Source organism: Salvelinus namaycush, chromosome 11, assembly GCF_016432855.1.
Source record: "Salvelinus namaycush isolate Seneca chromosome 11, SaNama_1.0, whole genome shotgun sequence".
NCBI lineage: Eukaryota > Metazoa > Chordata > Actinopteri > Salmoniformes > Salmonidae > Salvelinus > Salvelinus namaycush.
The window spans coordinates 31,516,591-31,533,180 of NC_052317.1; the positions used below are offsets into that span (position 1 = coordinate 31,516,591).

The 16,590-nt window shown below is 45.0% G+C and overlaps 1 protein-coding gene across 2 annotated transcripts in view; it reads right to left on the reverse strand.

Moving 5' to 3' along the window:
* Window positions 1-14,144: 14,144 nt before the first annotated feature.
* Window positions 14,145-16,590, reverse strand: part of LOC120056015 (serine/threonine-protein kinase STK11-like) — a 39,829-nt gene continuing 37,383 nt past the window's right edge. Inside the window, exon 10 of one of the 2 annotated variants that reach the window (XM_039004144.1) lies at window positions 14,145-14,729. In XM_039004144.1, coding sequence (XP_038860072.1) covers window positions 14,470-14,729 — 260 coding nt within the window. In that variant the 3' untranslated portion in view covers window positions 14,145-14,469. The remainder of the gene's footprint in view (window positions 14,730-16,590) is intronic. The other variant, XM_039004145.1, reaches the window with a different exon arrangement.

Sequence of the window (16,590 nt, forward strand, 5' to 3'; positions counted from 1 at the left end):
ACTGATACTTTACGCAATTCATATGATATGACAATATGGCTATTGGCTGCACTCTCTATTCTCTTCCAGTGTGACTCCCTACAGCCTTATGTTACCATGAAACTAGGTGCTGTGGCATCTTTTCTGGTAGACTATGAAAGATAGAAATCTGCGACCTTAGATTTCCATATTTACCGGTATATTCTTGCTTTAGATAGATATTCATCTCGGTTAACCCAGAACTAAAACCTTGCGTAAATTGGTCAACATATTCGAGCAACAGTAGTTGTCACGAAGGGATATCTATGTCAGTAATCAAGTTTTCAAGATATATAACTTTCAAAATATAGAAATACAGCCGGTATGATGCATTTTGAAAGTTATATATCTTTGAGAACTTGATTACTGACATGCAAAATATGTTTGGACTATATCAACAATGGAATGAAACATATACCAAAATATAATTTTTGGGTGAAATTTTCCTTTAAGCACTGCCTTCGCCCCAATCCTGATGCTCCAAATAACCAGTGATGAAAACCCAAAGACCAGAACTTTGTCCCATGCAGCCCATCCCTTCGTGACAGATTATACGTTTCTACGAGAGATTAGATAGCTATCCTTGCTAGGAAATTAGATATCCAATTCCTAGCTAGATTGTTGCTGGCATTTAAACATGCCCCTATCCATATTGACGGGACGGCAGTGGAGAAGGTGGAAAGCTTCAAGTTCCTCGGCGTACACATCACTGACGATCTGAAATGATCCACCCACACAGACAGTGTGGTGAAGAAGGCGCAACAGCGCCTCTTCAACCTCAGGAGGCTGAAAAAATTTGGCTTGGCCCCTAAAATCCTCACAAACTTTTACAGATGCACAATTGAGGACATCCTGTCGGGCTGTATCACCGCCTGGTACGGCAACTGCACCGCCCACAACCACAGGGCTCTCCAGCGGGTGGTGCGGTCTGCCCAGAACATCACCAGGGGAAACTACCTGCCCTCCAGGACACCTACAGCACCCGATGTCACAGGAAGGCCAAAAAGATCATCAAGGACAACAACCACCCGAGCCACGGCCTGTTCACCCCGCTATCACCCAGAAGGCGAGGTCAGTACAGGTGCATCAAAGCTGGGACCGAGAGACTGAAAAACAGCTTCTATCTCAAGGCCATCAGACTGTTAAATAACCATCACTAGCCGGCTTCCACCCGGTTAAGCAACCCTGCACATTAGAGGCTGCTGCCCTATGTACATAGACTTGAAATCACTGGCCACTTTAATAATGGAACACTAGTCACTTTAATAATGTTTAAATAATGTTTACATACTGCTTTACTCATCTCATATGTATATATTGTATTGTATTCTATTCTACTGTATTTTAGTCAATGCCACTCCAACATTGCTCGAACTATTATTTATATATTTCTTAATTCCATTATTTTACATTTAGAATTGTGTGTATTGTTGTGAATTGTTAGATACTACTGCACTGTTTTGAGCTAGGAACACAAGCATTTTCGCTACACCTGCAATAACATCTGCTAAATATGTGTATGTGACCAATAAAATGTGATTTGACTTCCCTGCTCACATCCTTTTTTCTGCCATAATAGTGTAATTTACAGCATGATATGTGTGTAAACAATTTGAAAATGAATACTGTACAGTTTTACATAATAGGAAATGCACTTTGATGGGAAGATAATATGGTATGTTTGTCATTTTCCTCATTCCAAAACGTCTTCAAATGTCCTTCTCATCATGAGTATCATTGAGTATGGGTAATGTCATCATGATTATCATTGAGTATGGGTAATGTCATCATGATTATCATTGAGTATGGGTAATGTCATCATGATTATCATTGAGTATGGGTAATGTCATCATGATTATCATTGAGTATGGGTAATGTCATCATGATTATCATTGAGTATGGGTAATGTCATCATGATTATCATTGAGTATGGGTAATGGGTGTCTGTCCATAGAGTTGACTGGATTCTAGTCTGGTAGTTTGCTCCATTTATGCATTCAAAACAAATTAGCACCCAGATTACTTGAGTAACACATGATGACAAGATTTGATTAAGGTTTGGTTTGATATTCATATTGATTCTCTATTTTTTATATATATATCATTGTTATTTATTTATTTATTTATTCAAATTTGCTCATTTTATGTGCTCTCCTGTATTGCATCTTCAATGGCATCATATTAAACGTTAAAAAAAAACAGTTCATGAAATAACCCCTAGAAAATGGGAATATTTTGTGTAAAGTTCTACCATATCTAGAAAACAAATGGTTGTCTATGCTCTTCCTCTTTTGTCCTCCCTCTCCAATTTCCCAGACCCCTATCAGCACTAGAAACCAGAAATTATAACTACAACTCATTCCAATTCCATGACATCGACCTTCCATCCTCTCATGTTGTGTCTGTATATTGATTATAGAAGGGGACTCCATTTCCCCCTGGAGGCCTGAGCTGAGGGAACAGGGATGTGTCGCAGGCAGCTGTCTGCTGGATGAAGGGCACTTAACATAAGCCTGACTGACACAATACTCTAAGGCTACGTTTACACAGGCAGCCCAATTCTGATCTTTTTTTCACTAATTGTTTTTTCTTTACCAATCAAATCAGCTCTGAGAAAGATCTCATGTGAAAAGGTCTGATGTGATTGGTCAAAAATATCAGAATTGATCTGCCTGTGTAAATGTAGCCTTAGTGTATGGTGTCAGTCAGGCTGATGGTAAGTCTCCTTCATCCAGCAGACAGTTATCACCAGCCTGACTGACACATGATATTCTGTCTGTCAGATAAACCTTCACACTCATGGTGCAGAGAGAACAGACAGAGCGACAGAGGGTGAGGGGAGAGAAAGAGGACAGACAGAGTGACAGAGGGTGAGGGGAGAGAAAGAGGACAGACAGAGCGACAGAGGGTGGGGGGAGAGAAAGAGGACAGACAGAGTGACAGAGGGTGAGGGGAGAGAAAGAGAACAGACAGAGCGATAGAGGGTGAGGGGAGAGAAAGAGGACAGACAGAGCGACAGAGGGTGAGGGGAGAGAAAGAGAACAGACAGAGCGACAGAGGGTGAGGGGAGAGAAAGAGGACAGACAGAGCGACAGAGGCTGAGGGGAGAGAAAGAGGACAGGGAAAGAGGAGAAAGAGAGAGCAGGGGACTGGGAGGGGGAGACCTGGGGAATGTAGCTCCCATAGTACTATGAAATCGGAGTTGCAATTAGGATCTGATCAAAACGCTAAATGTTAAATGCTTCCAGTACATTGGTTTGACCCTGCATACGCTGAGTGAGTGACTTCTCAGCACCCAATAACCCCTAACCCCACTGGAAGGGCTATTTAATGACCCCTAACCCCACTGGAAGGGCTATTTAATGACCCCTAACCCCACTGGAAGGGCTATTTAATGACCCCTAACCCCACTGGAAGGGTTATTTAATGACCCCTAACCCCACTGGAAGGGATATTTAATGACCCCTAACCCCACTGGAAGGGCTATTTAATGACCCCTAACCCCACTGGAAGGGTTATTTAATGACCCCTAACCCCACTGGAAGGGCTATTTAATGACCCCTAACCCCACTGGAAGGGTTATTTAATGACCCCTAACCCCACTGGAAGGGATATTTAATGACCCCTAACCCCACTGGAAGGGCTATTTAATGACCCCTAACCCCACTGGAAGGGTTATTTAATGACCCCTAACCCCACTGGAAGGGCTTTTTAATGACCCCTAACCCCACTGGAAGGGCTATTTAATGACCCCTAACCCCACTGGAAGGGTTATTTAATGACCCCTAACCCCACTGGAAGGGATATTTAATGACCCCTAACCCCACTGGAAGGGCTATTTAATGACCCCTAACCCCACTGGAAGGGTTATTTAATGACCCCTAACCCCACTGGAAGGGCTATTTAATGACCCCTAACCCCACTGGAAGGGTTATTTAATGACCCCTAACCCCACTGGAAGGGATATTTAATGACCCCTAACCCCACTGGAAGGGCTATTTAATGACCCCTAACCCCACTGGAAGGGATATTTAATGACCCCTAACCCCACTGGAAGGGCTATTTAATGACCCCTAACCCCACTGGAAGGGTTATTTAATGACCCCTAACCCCACTGGAAGGGCTATTTAATGACCCCTAACCCCACTGGAAGGGTTATTTAATGACCCCTAACCCCACTGGAAGGGATATTTAATGACCCCTAACCCCACTGGAAGGGCTATTTAATGACCCCTAACCCCACTAGAAGGGTTATTTAATGACCCCTAACCCCACTGGAAGGGCTTTTTAATGACCCCTAACCCCACTGGAAGGGCTATTTAATGACCCCTAACCCCACTGGAAGGGTTATTTAATGACCCCTAACCCCACTGGAAGGGATATTTAATGACCCCTAACCCCACTGGAAGGGCTATTTAATGACCCCTAACCCCACTGGAAGGGTTATTTAATGACCCCTAACCCCACTGGAAGGGCTATTTAATGACCCCTAACCCCACTGGAAGGGTTATTTAATGACCCCTAACCCCACTGGAAGGGATATTTAATGACCCCTAACCCCACTGGAAGGGCTATTTAATGACCCCTAACCCCACTGGAAGGGATATTTAATGACCCCTAACCCCACTGGAAGGGCTATTTAATGACCCCTAACCCCACTGGAAGGGTTATTTAATGACCCCTTAATTTTTTTTTTTTTTTTTTTTTTTAAATCACCTTTATTTAACTTCTTCTGGCTGCAAGCCCTAAGTCGGGATCAATATGACAACAGCCACTTCAAGTGCAGGGCGCGAAATTCAAAATATATGTTTTAGAAATATTTAACTTTCACACATTAACAAGTCCAATACAGCAAATGAAAGGTACACATCTTGTGAATCCAGCCAACATGTCCGATTTTTAAAATGTTTTACAGCGAAAACAGCACGTATATTTATGTTAGCTCACCACCAAATACAAAAAAGGACAGACATTTTTCACAGCACAGGTAGCATGCACAAAGCCAACCTAACTAACCAAGAACCAACCAAACTAACCAACAAACAACTTCATCAGATGACAGTCTTATAACATGTTATTCAATAAATCTATGTTTTGTTCGAAAAATGTGCATATTTCAGGTATAAATCATAGTTTACATTGCAGCTACAATCAGAAATTGCACCGAAAGCAGCCAGAATAATTACAGACACCAACGTCAAATACCTAAATACTCATCATAAAACATTTCTGAAAAATACATAGTGTACAGCAAATGAAAGACAGGCATCTTGTGATTCCAGCCAATATTTCCGATTTATTAAGTGTTTTACAGCGAAAACACAATATAGCGTTATATTAGCTTACCACAATAGCCAGAAACACAAGCCATTTCCCAGTAGCAAAAGTTAGCGATCGTAACAAACCAGCAAAAGATATATAATTTTTGACTAACCTTGATAAGCTTCATCAGATGACAGTCCTATAACATCAGGTTATACATACACTTATGTTTTGTTCGAAAATGTGCATATTTAGAGCTGAAATCAGTGGTTATACATTGTGCAAAGTAGCATATTTTTCCCACAACGTCCAGATATTTTTCTGACACTTTTTCTGACACACATATTCTGACCAAATAGCTATTCATAAACATAACTAAAAAATACATGTTGTATAGGAAATGATAGATACACTAGTTCTTAATGCAATCGCCGTGTTAGAATTCTAAAAATAACTTCATTACGACATACAGCTTAGGTATGGCGAGAGAGTACCCAAAAGCTGGGCACAAACGACTAGTTCACATGTTCGACAGATATATGAAATAGCATCATAAAATGGGTCCTACTTTTGCTGATCTTTCATCAGAATATTGTACAAGGGGTCCTTTGTCGGGAACAATCGTTGTTTGGATTTAGAACGGCCTTTTTCCCTCTCGATTTAGCAAGCACACTTGCCAAGTGGCGCGAATCTCTCCATGTCAACAAACGGAAGAGAACGGAACACGGCAAAACTCCCGAAAAAATTTCAATAATCTGATTAAACTATATTGAAAAAACATACTTTACGATGATATTGTCACATGTATCAAATAAAATCAAAGCCGGAGATAGTAGAAATACTTCCGGGTTGGAGCGAGTGGTCGCATTTCGCATTTCGCTCCGCAGGTAGTATTACAATTCATTACAGTACAACGGTTTGACTTGTCTGATCTTAGCTAGCTACATAGCCGTCTTTGTATCAAAGATAATTGTGTAGTTTGGAGTATTATCGTAATTACCGAGGTTAGCTAGTCAGCTATTTTCGTCCTAGTCAACACTGCTAGCTAGCCAGCAGCTAGCAGCTAGCCAACGTCTACCGTCTACCGAATTGCAGCACTGTAGAAACTATTACATTACAACGGAACGACTTGATTAGTGTAGTGTTAGCTGGCTACATAGTTGTCTTTGCTGTCTTTGTATCCAAGATAATTGTGTAGTTAGAGTAATTGTCAAGGTTACCTAGCCAGTTACCGAGGCTACCTAGCCAGCTACACTTTCAAACTAAGTCAACAACGCAGCCACTGCTAGCTAGCCTACTCCACCAGCCACTGCTACTCCTACTGCTCTCTCCTCGTCTGCCCACGTGTTCTCGCACACCCCGAGAGCCTCTGGTCAGCGGGGTGGTGGCACTGGGATCCTCATCTCTCCCAAGTGGACATTCTCTCTTTCTCCCCTGACCCATCTGTCTATCGCCTCCTTTGAATTCCATGCTGTCACAGTTACCAGCCCTTTCAAGCTTAACATCCTTATCATTTATCGCCCCCCAGGTTCCCTTGGAGAGTTCATCAATGAGCTTGACGCCTTGATAAGTTCCTTTCCTGAGGATGGCTCACCTCTCACAGTACTGGGTGACTTTAACCTCCCCACGTCTACCTTTGACTCATTCCTCTCTGCCTCCTTCTTTCCACTCCTCTCCTCTTTTGACCTCACCCTCTCACCTTCCCCCCCTACTCACAAGGCAGGCAATACGCTTGACCTCATCTTTACTAGATGCTGTTCTTCCACTAATCTCATTGCAACTCCCCTCCAAGTCTCCGACCACTACCTTGTATCCTTTTCCCTCTCGCTCTCATCCAACACTTCCCACACTGCCCCTACTCGGATGGTATCGCGCCGTCCCAACCTTCGCTCTCTCTCCCCCGCTACTCTCTCCTCTTCCATCCTATCATCTCTTCCCTCTGCTCAAACCTTCTCCAACCTATCTCCTGATTCTGCCTCCTCAACCCTCCTCTCCTCCCTTTCTGCATCCTTTAACTCTCTATGTCCCCTATCCTCCAGGCCGGCTCGGTCCTCCCCTCCTGCTCCGTGGCTCGACGACTCATTGCAAGCTCACAGAACAGGGCTCCGGGCAGCCGAGCGGAAATGGAGGAAAACTCGCCTCCCTGCGGACCTGGCATCCTTTCACTCCCTCCTCTCTACATTCTCCTCTTCTGTCTCTGCTGCTAAAGCCACTTTCTACCACTCTAAATTCCAAGCATCTGCCTCTAACCCTAGGAAGCTCTTTGCCACCTTCTCCTCCCTCCTGAATCCTCCTCCCCCTCCCCCCCCCCCTCCTCCCTCTCTGCAGATGACTTCGTCAACCATTTTGAAAAGAAGGTCGACGACATCCGATCCTCGTTTGCTAAGTCAAACGACACCGCTGGTTCTGCTCACACTGCCCTACCCTGTGCTTTGACCTCTTTCTCCCCTCTCTCTCCAGATGAAATCTCGCGTCTTGTGACGGCCGGCCGCCCAACAACCTGCCCGCTTGACCCTATCCCCTCCTCTCTTCTCCAGGCCATTTCCGGAGACCTTCTCCCTTACCTCACCTCGCTCATCAACTCATCCTTGACCGCTGGCTACGTCCCTTCCGCCTTCAAGAGAGCGAGAGTTGCACCCCTGCTGAAAAAACCTACACTCGATCCCTCCGATGTCAACAACTACAGACCAGTATCCCTTCTTTCTTTTCTCTCCAAAACTCTTGAACGTGCCGTCCTTGGCCAGCTCTCCTGCTATCTCTCTCAGAATGACCTTCTTGATCCAAATCAGTCAGGTTTCAAGACTAGTCATTCAACTGAGACTGCTCTTCTCTGTGTCACGGAGGCGCTCCGCACTGCTAAAGCTAACTCTCTCTCCTCTGCTCTCATCCTTCTAGACCTATCGGCTGCCTTTGATACAGTGAACCATCAGATCCTCCTCTCCACCCTCTCCGAGTTGGGCATCTCCGGCGCGGCCCACGCTTGGATTACGTCCTACCTGACAGGTCGCTCCTACCAGGTGGCGTGGCGAGAATCTGTCTCCGCACCACGTGCTCTCACCACTGGTGTCCCCCAGGGCTCTGTTCTAGGCCCTCTCCTATTCTCGCTATACACCAAGTCACTTGGCTCTGTCATATCCTCACATGGTCTCTCCTATCATTGCTATGCAGACGACACACAATTAATCTTCTCCTTTCCCCCTTCTGATAACCAGGTGGCGAATCGCATCTCTGCATGTCTGGCAGACATATCAGTGTGGATGACGGATCACCACCTCAAGCTGAACCTCGGCAAGACGGAGCTGCTCTTCCTCCCGGGGAAGGACTGCCCGTTCCATGATCTCGCCATCACGGTTGACAACTCCATTGTGTCCTCCTCCCAGAGTGCTAAGAACCTTGGCGTGATCCTGGACAACACGCTGTCGTTCTCAACTAACATCAAGGCGGTGACCCGTTCCTGTAGGTTCATGCTCTACAACATTCGCAGAGTACGACCCTGCCTCACACAGGAAGCGGCGCAGGTCCTAATCCAGGCACTTGTCATCTCCCGTCTGGACTACTGCAACTCGCTGTTGGCTGGGCTCCCTGCCTGTGCCATTAAACCCCTACAACTCATCCAGAACGCCACAGCCCGTCTGGTGTTCAACCTTTCCAAGTTCTCTCACGTCACCCCGCTCCTCCGCTCTCTCCACTGGCTTCCAGTTGAAGCTCGCATCCGCTACAAGACCATGGTGCTTGCCTACGGAGCTGTGAGGGGAACGGCACCTCCGTACCTTCAGGCTCTGATCAGGCCCTACACCCAAACAAGGGCACTGCGTTCATCCACCTCTGGCCTGCTCGCCTCCCTACCTCTGAGGAAGTACAGCTCCCGCTCAGCCCAGTCAAAACTGTTCGCTGCTCTGGCACCCCAATGGTGGAACAAACTCCCCCACGACGCCAGGTCAGCGGAGTCAATCACCACCTTCCGGAAACAACTGAAACACCACCTCTTTAAGGAATACCTAGGATAGGATAAAGTAATCCTTCTAACCCCCCCCCCCCCCCTTAAAAGAGTTAGATGCACTATTGTAAAGTGGTTGTTCCACTGGATATCATAAGGTGAATGCACCAACTTGTAAGTCGCTCTGGATAAGAGCGTCTGCTAAATGACTTAAATGTAAATGTAGTCGCCTATAACGACAGCTTTTCAAAAGGCAATCCCCGGTTCCTCCTTGCGCCTTCCTGAAAACAGGAAATGGGTGACACGTCATTCCAAGAGGATTTATTCCAACTCAGACCAAGATAAACACTCCATTTCTTCTCTCACAGCCTCTTGACATCTAGGGGAAGGTGTATGACGTGCATGTATACTAATACGTATCATGCCCATTTATAGGCAGGACCTAGAACAGAGCATAGTTTTCAGACTTTCCACTTCCTGGTCAGGAAGTTTGTGCCAAATGAGTTCTGTTTTACTCACAGATATAATTCAAACGGTTTTAGAAACTAGAGAGTGTTTTCTATCCAATAGTAATAATAATATGCATATTGTACGAGCAAGAATTGAGTACGAGGCCGTTTGAAATGGGCACCTTTTATCTGGCTACTCAATACTACCCCTGCAGCCCAAACAGGTTTATTTAACCAGGTAGGCTAGTTGAGAACAAGTTCTCATTTGCAACTGCGACCTGGCCAAGATAAAGCATAGCAATTCGACACATACAACAACACAGAGTTACACATGGAATAAACAAAACATACGGTCAATAATACAGTAGAAAAATAAGTCTATATACAATGTGAGCAAATGAGGTGAGATAAGGGAGGTAAAGGCAACAAAAGGCCATGGTGGCGAAGTAAATACAATATAGCAAGTAAAAACACTGGAATGGTAGATTTGCAGTGGAAGAATGTGCAAAGTAGAAATAGAAATAATGGGGTGCAAAGGAGCAAAATAAATAAATAAATACAGTAGGGGAAGAGGTAGTTGTTTGGGCTAAATTATAGATGGGCTATGTATAGGTGCAGTAATCTGTGAGTTGCTCTGACAGCTGGTGCTTAAAGCTAGTGAGGAAGATAAGTGTTTCCAGCTTCAGAGATTTTTGCAGTTCGTTCCAGTCATTGGCAGCAGAGAACTGGAAGGAAAGACGACCAAAGAGGAATTGGCTTTGGGGGTGACCAGTGAGATATACCTGCTGGAGCGCGTGCTACGAGTGGGTGCAGCTATAGTGACCAGTGAGCTGAGATAAGGCGGGGCTTTACCTAGCAGAGACTTGTAGATAACCTGTAGCCAGTGGGTTTGGCGACGAGTATGAAGCGAGGGCCAACCAACGAGAGCGTACAGGTCGCAATGGTGGGTAGTGTATGGGGCTTTGGTGACAAAACGGATGGCACTGTGATAGACTGCATCCAGTTTGTTGAGTAGAGTGTTGGAGGCTATTTTATAGATGACATCACCGAAGTCGAGGATCGGTAGGATGGTCAGTTTTACGAGGGTATGTTTGGCAGCATGAGTGAAGGATGCTTTGTTGCGACATAGGAAGCCGATTCTAGATTTAATTTTGGATTGGAGATGCTTAATGTGAGTCTGGAAGGAGAGTTTACAGTCTAACCAGACACCTAGGTATTTGTAGTTGTCCACGTATTCTAAGTCAGAGCCGTCCAGAGTAGTGATGCTGGACGGGCGGGCAGGTGCGGGCAGTGATCGGTAATGACCCTAGCCCCACTGGAAGGGCTATTTAATGACCCCTAATCCCACTGGAATGGCTATTTAATGACCCCTAACCCCACTGGAAGGGCTATTTAATGACCCCTAACCCCACTGGAATGGTTATTTAATGACTACTAACCCCACTGAAAGGGTTATTTAATGACCCCTAACCCCACTGGAAGGGTTATTTAATGACCCCTAACCCCACTGGAAGGGATATTTAATGATCCCTAACCCCACTGGAATGGTTATTTAATGACCACTAACCCCACTGAAAGGGTTATTTAATGACCCCTAACCCCACTGGAATGGTTATTTAATGACCCCTAACCCCACTGGAAGGGATATTTAATGACCCCTAACCACACTGGAAGGGCTATTTAATGACCCCTAACCCCACTGGAAGGGTTATTTAATGACCCCTAACCCCACTGGAAGGGATATTTAATGACCCCTAACCACACTGGAAGGGTTATTTAATGACCCCTAACCACACTGGAAGGGTTATTTAATGACCCCTAACCCCACTGGAATGGTTATTTAATGACCCCTAACCCCACTGGAAGGGATATTTAATGACCCCTAACCACACTGGAAGGGCTATTTAATGACCCCTAACCCCACTGGAAGGGTTATTTAATGACCCCTAACCCCACTGGAAGGGATATTTAACGACCCTAATGACCCCTTTTGCATGCTTAAGCAATGTTGTACCTTCTGAAAACCTGAGATAAACCTTGAAACACTGGGTACTTGTACATATCACATTGTTCACTTTATCATTCTCAAAAACAGTGTACATCCATTGGTAGCGGTACTGGAACCAGGGGGCGAGTTGTGTTGTACCTGGAATAAAGGGTCCCTGTCTATGTTTCTGGTCATTTTGTGTAGAGAAAAAGATATGTACACTTTCAAAATCCCAGATGTTTTGTAATGCCTTGATACCTACTGTAGATTTAGAGGGACCAACCAATGTATATATTCATTTAGGATTTTTCCTTCCCCTTCCCCCCCAATTAAATAAAAGAGACAAAGAAAGAAGAAACGAGATGTGTTCACTTCACTTCCTGAACAATAGAATAAAATAACCATGACGGCAGAGATGACTAGTGAACAACAGAGGATGCAATGCAGACATCCACATCACACAACAGTCAGAGATACAGCATCATCAACAGAACCGTGGAGAAATAGGGGGTGGGCTAATTGCAACGGCTAAGAAAAGAGACTTTGGGTCCTTGACTTTGTGTCCAATCTACAGTAGGTATCAAGGCATTACAAAACATCTGGCATTACAAAACATCTGGCATTTTGAAAGTGTACAGATCTTTTTTCCCCCTTTTTTTTAATACCAATACCATGTATTATTGTTATGAAATAAAAAATATTTCTTAACATGGTATTTATTTAATAAGAATAAGGTCAGAAAAGCTGGAATTCTTCATTAATCAAAGGTACATGTGAGGTTTCTCATCCAGTTTTGCCTGGTCTGGGCTCTGCATAGATTCTCTCAGTGCCTGGCTGACGTGGGCAGCATTTGTCTGTCTCCATTTTACGCAACCCTGCCGCTCCATCAGCCCAACACTGAGAATAGATCACAGAGCAGGTGAGTCAGAGCACAGGGAGGGAGGGGAGCAGATGAGTCAGAGCATAGAGACAGGAAGGGGAAGGAGGGGATACAGAGTGGGGGAAAGAGGGAGAACGAGAGAGGGCAGGACAGCAGAGAGAGTAGGTGAGTGAGTCAGACCGGAGAGCAAGTGAGAGAAATTAAAAGATGGAAGGGGACAGAGAAGGTGAAAGAGGGAGAGAAGTGAGTGATAGGGTGAGGAATTTCCAGGGACGTGATCAGCACAAAAACGAAAAAAGGCTACCAGTGCATCTTCAATCATACAGATGCCTGACGCCATATTATCCCGGTTTACCTGAGGTCTGATGAAACCCATTTCACATTTTCAGAGCCCCTCATTTCAGTTTCATAGTCAAGAATCCCCCTCAATCCCCCTCTGGGGCAAGTGTTCACTCCAATGTCAGTGTAGGTGTGAAATAAACTGTAAAAGCGCATGGTCGTTAAACACCTGCAGTTTAATGACCATACACTGTGTACAAAACATTGAGTTGCACCCCCCTTTGCCCCAAGAATAGCCTCAATTCATCAGGGCATGGACTCTACAAGGTGTGGAAAGCATTCTACAGGGATGCTGGCCCATATTGACTCCAATGCTTTCCACAGCTGTACACAGTACTTCAATAGTACTTTAAAGTATTTTTACTTAAGTAGTTGTTTTGGGTATCTGTACTTTACTATTCATATATTTGACTACTTTTACTTCACTATATTCCTTAAAGATAATGTACTTTTCTCACCAGTTTCCCTGACACCTAAAAGTCCTCATTACATTTTAAATGTTTAGCAGGACAGGAAAATGGTCCAATTCACACACTTATTAAGAGAACATCCCTGGTCACCCTGCTGCCTCTGATCTGGCAGACTCACTAAACACACATGCTTCGTTAGTAAATAATGTCTGAGTGTTGGTGTATACCCCTGGCTGTCCATACATTTAAAAACAAGAAAATTGTGCCGTCTGGTTTACTTAATATACAGAATTTGAAATTATTTTTACTCTTACTTTTGATACTTAGGTATATTTTAAACCAAATACTTTGACTTTTACTCAAGTAGTCTTTTACTGGGTGACTTCCACTTGAGTCATTTTCTATTAAAAGTATCTTTACTTTTACTTAAGTACGACAATTGGGTACTTTTCCACCACTGCAGTTGTGCCAAGTTAGCTAGATGTCCTTTGGGAGGTGGACCATTCTTGATACACACGGGAAACTGCTGTGTGGAAAAACTCAGGAGCGTTGCAGTTCTCGACACACTCAACCCAGAATGCCTGGCACCTACTACCACACCCCGTTCAAAGGCACCGAAATATTTTGTCTTGCCCATTCACCCTCTGAATGGCACACATACACAATCCATGTCTCAAGGCTTAAAAATCATTATTTAACCCATCCCCTCCCCTACACTGATTGATGTGGATTTAACAAGTGAGATTTATAAAGGGATCATAATCTTCACTTTGACAGTCTGTGTAAAAGAAAGAGCAGCTGTTCTTATTGTTTTGTACACTCAGTGTATGTTCAGAATATAAAATGGGAACCAGACAACAAACAGGGTTTGGATGGGACGTGTTTTATATAAATAATAATTAAAAAAGATTTATTGGAAAAAATAAACAAAACCTAATGAACACAATAAAGCCCCTCCCAACACACCAGTGGTGGAAGTCAAGGTTTCAGTCCGTTTGTCTGTCCTTAACTGAGCAATTTCCCTTTCTCAAAGTTCAAGCCAGCATGCAGTTTTTATATCAGTATCACTATCCTCATAGTTAAAATGAAAAGCTATTCTTTATCAACCTAATTCCTTTTACAATGTGTATCTTTAGGTTCTGTCAAATAAAAGGTTGTCTGAGAAATAAAACCAACGGGGTCAGAGTTCACGAAGGTGGGACTTGCACGGCCAGCCATGCCTCCTCTGGGACAGCCTGAGAGGGGAGGACGGAGGGAGCAAAAGAACAGAGGGGGAACGGAAACACAAAGAGCCACTTCACACAAAGACCCGAGGGTACAGTCTGTTTCTCTGCTGCTCTCTGTCCATCTCTCCGCATGACATCCTTGAAGAGTTCTTCGCCAAATGGTTCAGGAGGAACAACATCAGCAGTTCTCTCACCCTTGCCAAGGATGGGAAAAGATAAACCTAGGAGGAGAGAGGCAAGCTTTATTCTAGTTCATTTCATTGTACAACTATTGCATGACAAATAGGATTATTTATGACGTACAGACTTGAAGTCTATTTAAAGGGCTTGCACCCTTTGCCTTATTTGAGCATCAAAGGCTTATTTGTCACATGTGCACAGGCACGCACAGTGTGTCCCTCTGCCGCCAGCAAAACACAGAAAGCAGCTGAATAAAAGGGGGGTCAGAGAGAAAATACAGCCCAAAGGGGGAGAGGCAGTGAGAGAGGGGGGCAGTGAGAGAGGAGGAGAGGCAGTGAGAGAGAGAGAGGCAGCGAGAGGGAGGGGCAGCGAGAGAGGAGGAGAGGCAGTGAGAGGGAGGGGGCAGCGAGAGAGGAGGAGAGGCAGTGAGAGGGAGGGGGGCAGCGAGAGAGGAGGAGAGGCAGTGAGAGGGAGGGGCAGCGAGAGAGAGGGGGGTAGCGGCAGAGAGGGGGAGGGGCAGAGCGAGCGCAGGCAGGAGCGAGCAGGGGAGGGGCAGAGCGAGAACGGGCAGGAGCGAGCAGGGGAGGGCGGGAGTGAGCAAGAGACAATATCCTGCCTGCAGCCCACTCCATCTAGACCAGTGTGTCATCCCTATAACACATTAATACAGAGACTGCTGCATATCCGACCAAGTAGCTCTGCAGTGTGTGTGTGTGTGTGTGTGTGTTGTAATGCAGTTGTCCGTTGCATGTGTGTGAGTGTGTGAACCTCAGTCTCTAGGAGGATGCCTGGTGAGCAGTGATGTGGTAGAGATGACTCAGAGAAGCCTTGAATCAGTTTCTCTCCTCCCTTCCCTTCTCTCCACTCCTCCCTGCCTTCCCACACAGGTGGACCGGTGAGAGTAAATTCTTTTTGCAAGAGTGCTTAAAATATCACACCTACACAGGTGTGTACAGTCGTGGCCAAAAGTGTTCAGAATGGAAATTAATATTTGTGTCACAAAGTTTGCTGCTTCAGTGTCTTTAGAGATTTGTCAGATGTTACTATGGAATACTGAAGTATAATTACAAGCATTTCATAAGTGTCAAAGGCTTTTATTGACAATTACATGAAGTTGATGCAAAGAGTGAATATTTGCAGTGTTGACCATTCTTTTTCAAGACCTCTGCAATCCGCTCTGGCATGCTGTCAATTAACTTCTGGGCCACATCCTGACTGATGGCAGCCCATTCTTGCATAATCAATGCTTGGAGTTTGTCAGAATTTGTAGGTTTTTGTTTGTCCACCCGCCTCTTGAGGATTAACCACAAGTTCTCAATGGGATTAAGGTCTGGGGAGTTTCCTGGCCATGGACCCAAAATATCGATGTTTTGTTCCCCGAGCCCCTTAGTTATCACTTTTGCCTTATGGCAAGGTGCTCCATCATGCTGGAAAAGGCATTGTTCGTCACCAAACTGTTCCTGGATGGTTGGGAGAAGTTGCTCTCGGAGGATGTGTTGGTACCATTCTTTATGAGAAGCCCACTCCCTTGGCTGAGAAGCAACCCCACACATGAATGGTCTCGGGATGCTTTACTGTTGGCATGACACAGGACTGATGGTAGCGCTCACCTTGTCTTCTCCGGACAAACTTTTTTACAGATGCCCCAAACAATCGGAAAGGGGATTCAGAGAAAATTACTTTACCCCAATCCTCAGCAGTCCAATCCCTGTACCTTTTGCAGAATATCAGTCTGTCCCTGATGTTTTTCCTGGAGAGAAGTGTCTTTTTGCTGCCCTTCTTGACACCAGGCCATTCTCCAAAAGTCTTCGCCTCACTGTGCGTGCAGATGCACTCACACCTGCCTGCTGCCATTCCTGAGCAAGCTCTGTACTGGTGGTGCCCCGATCCCACAGCTGAATC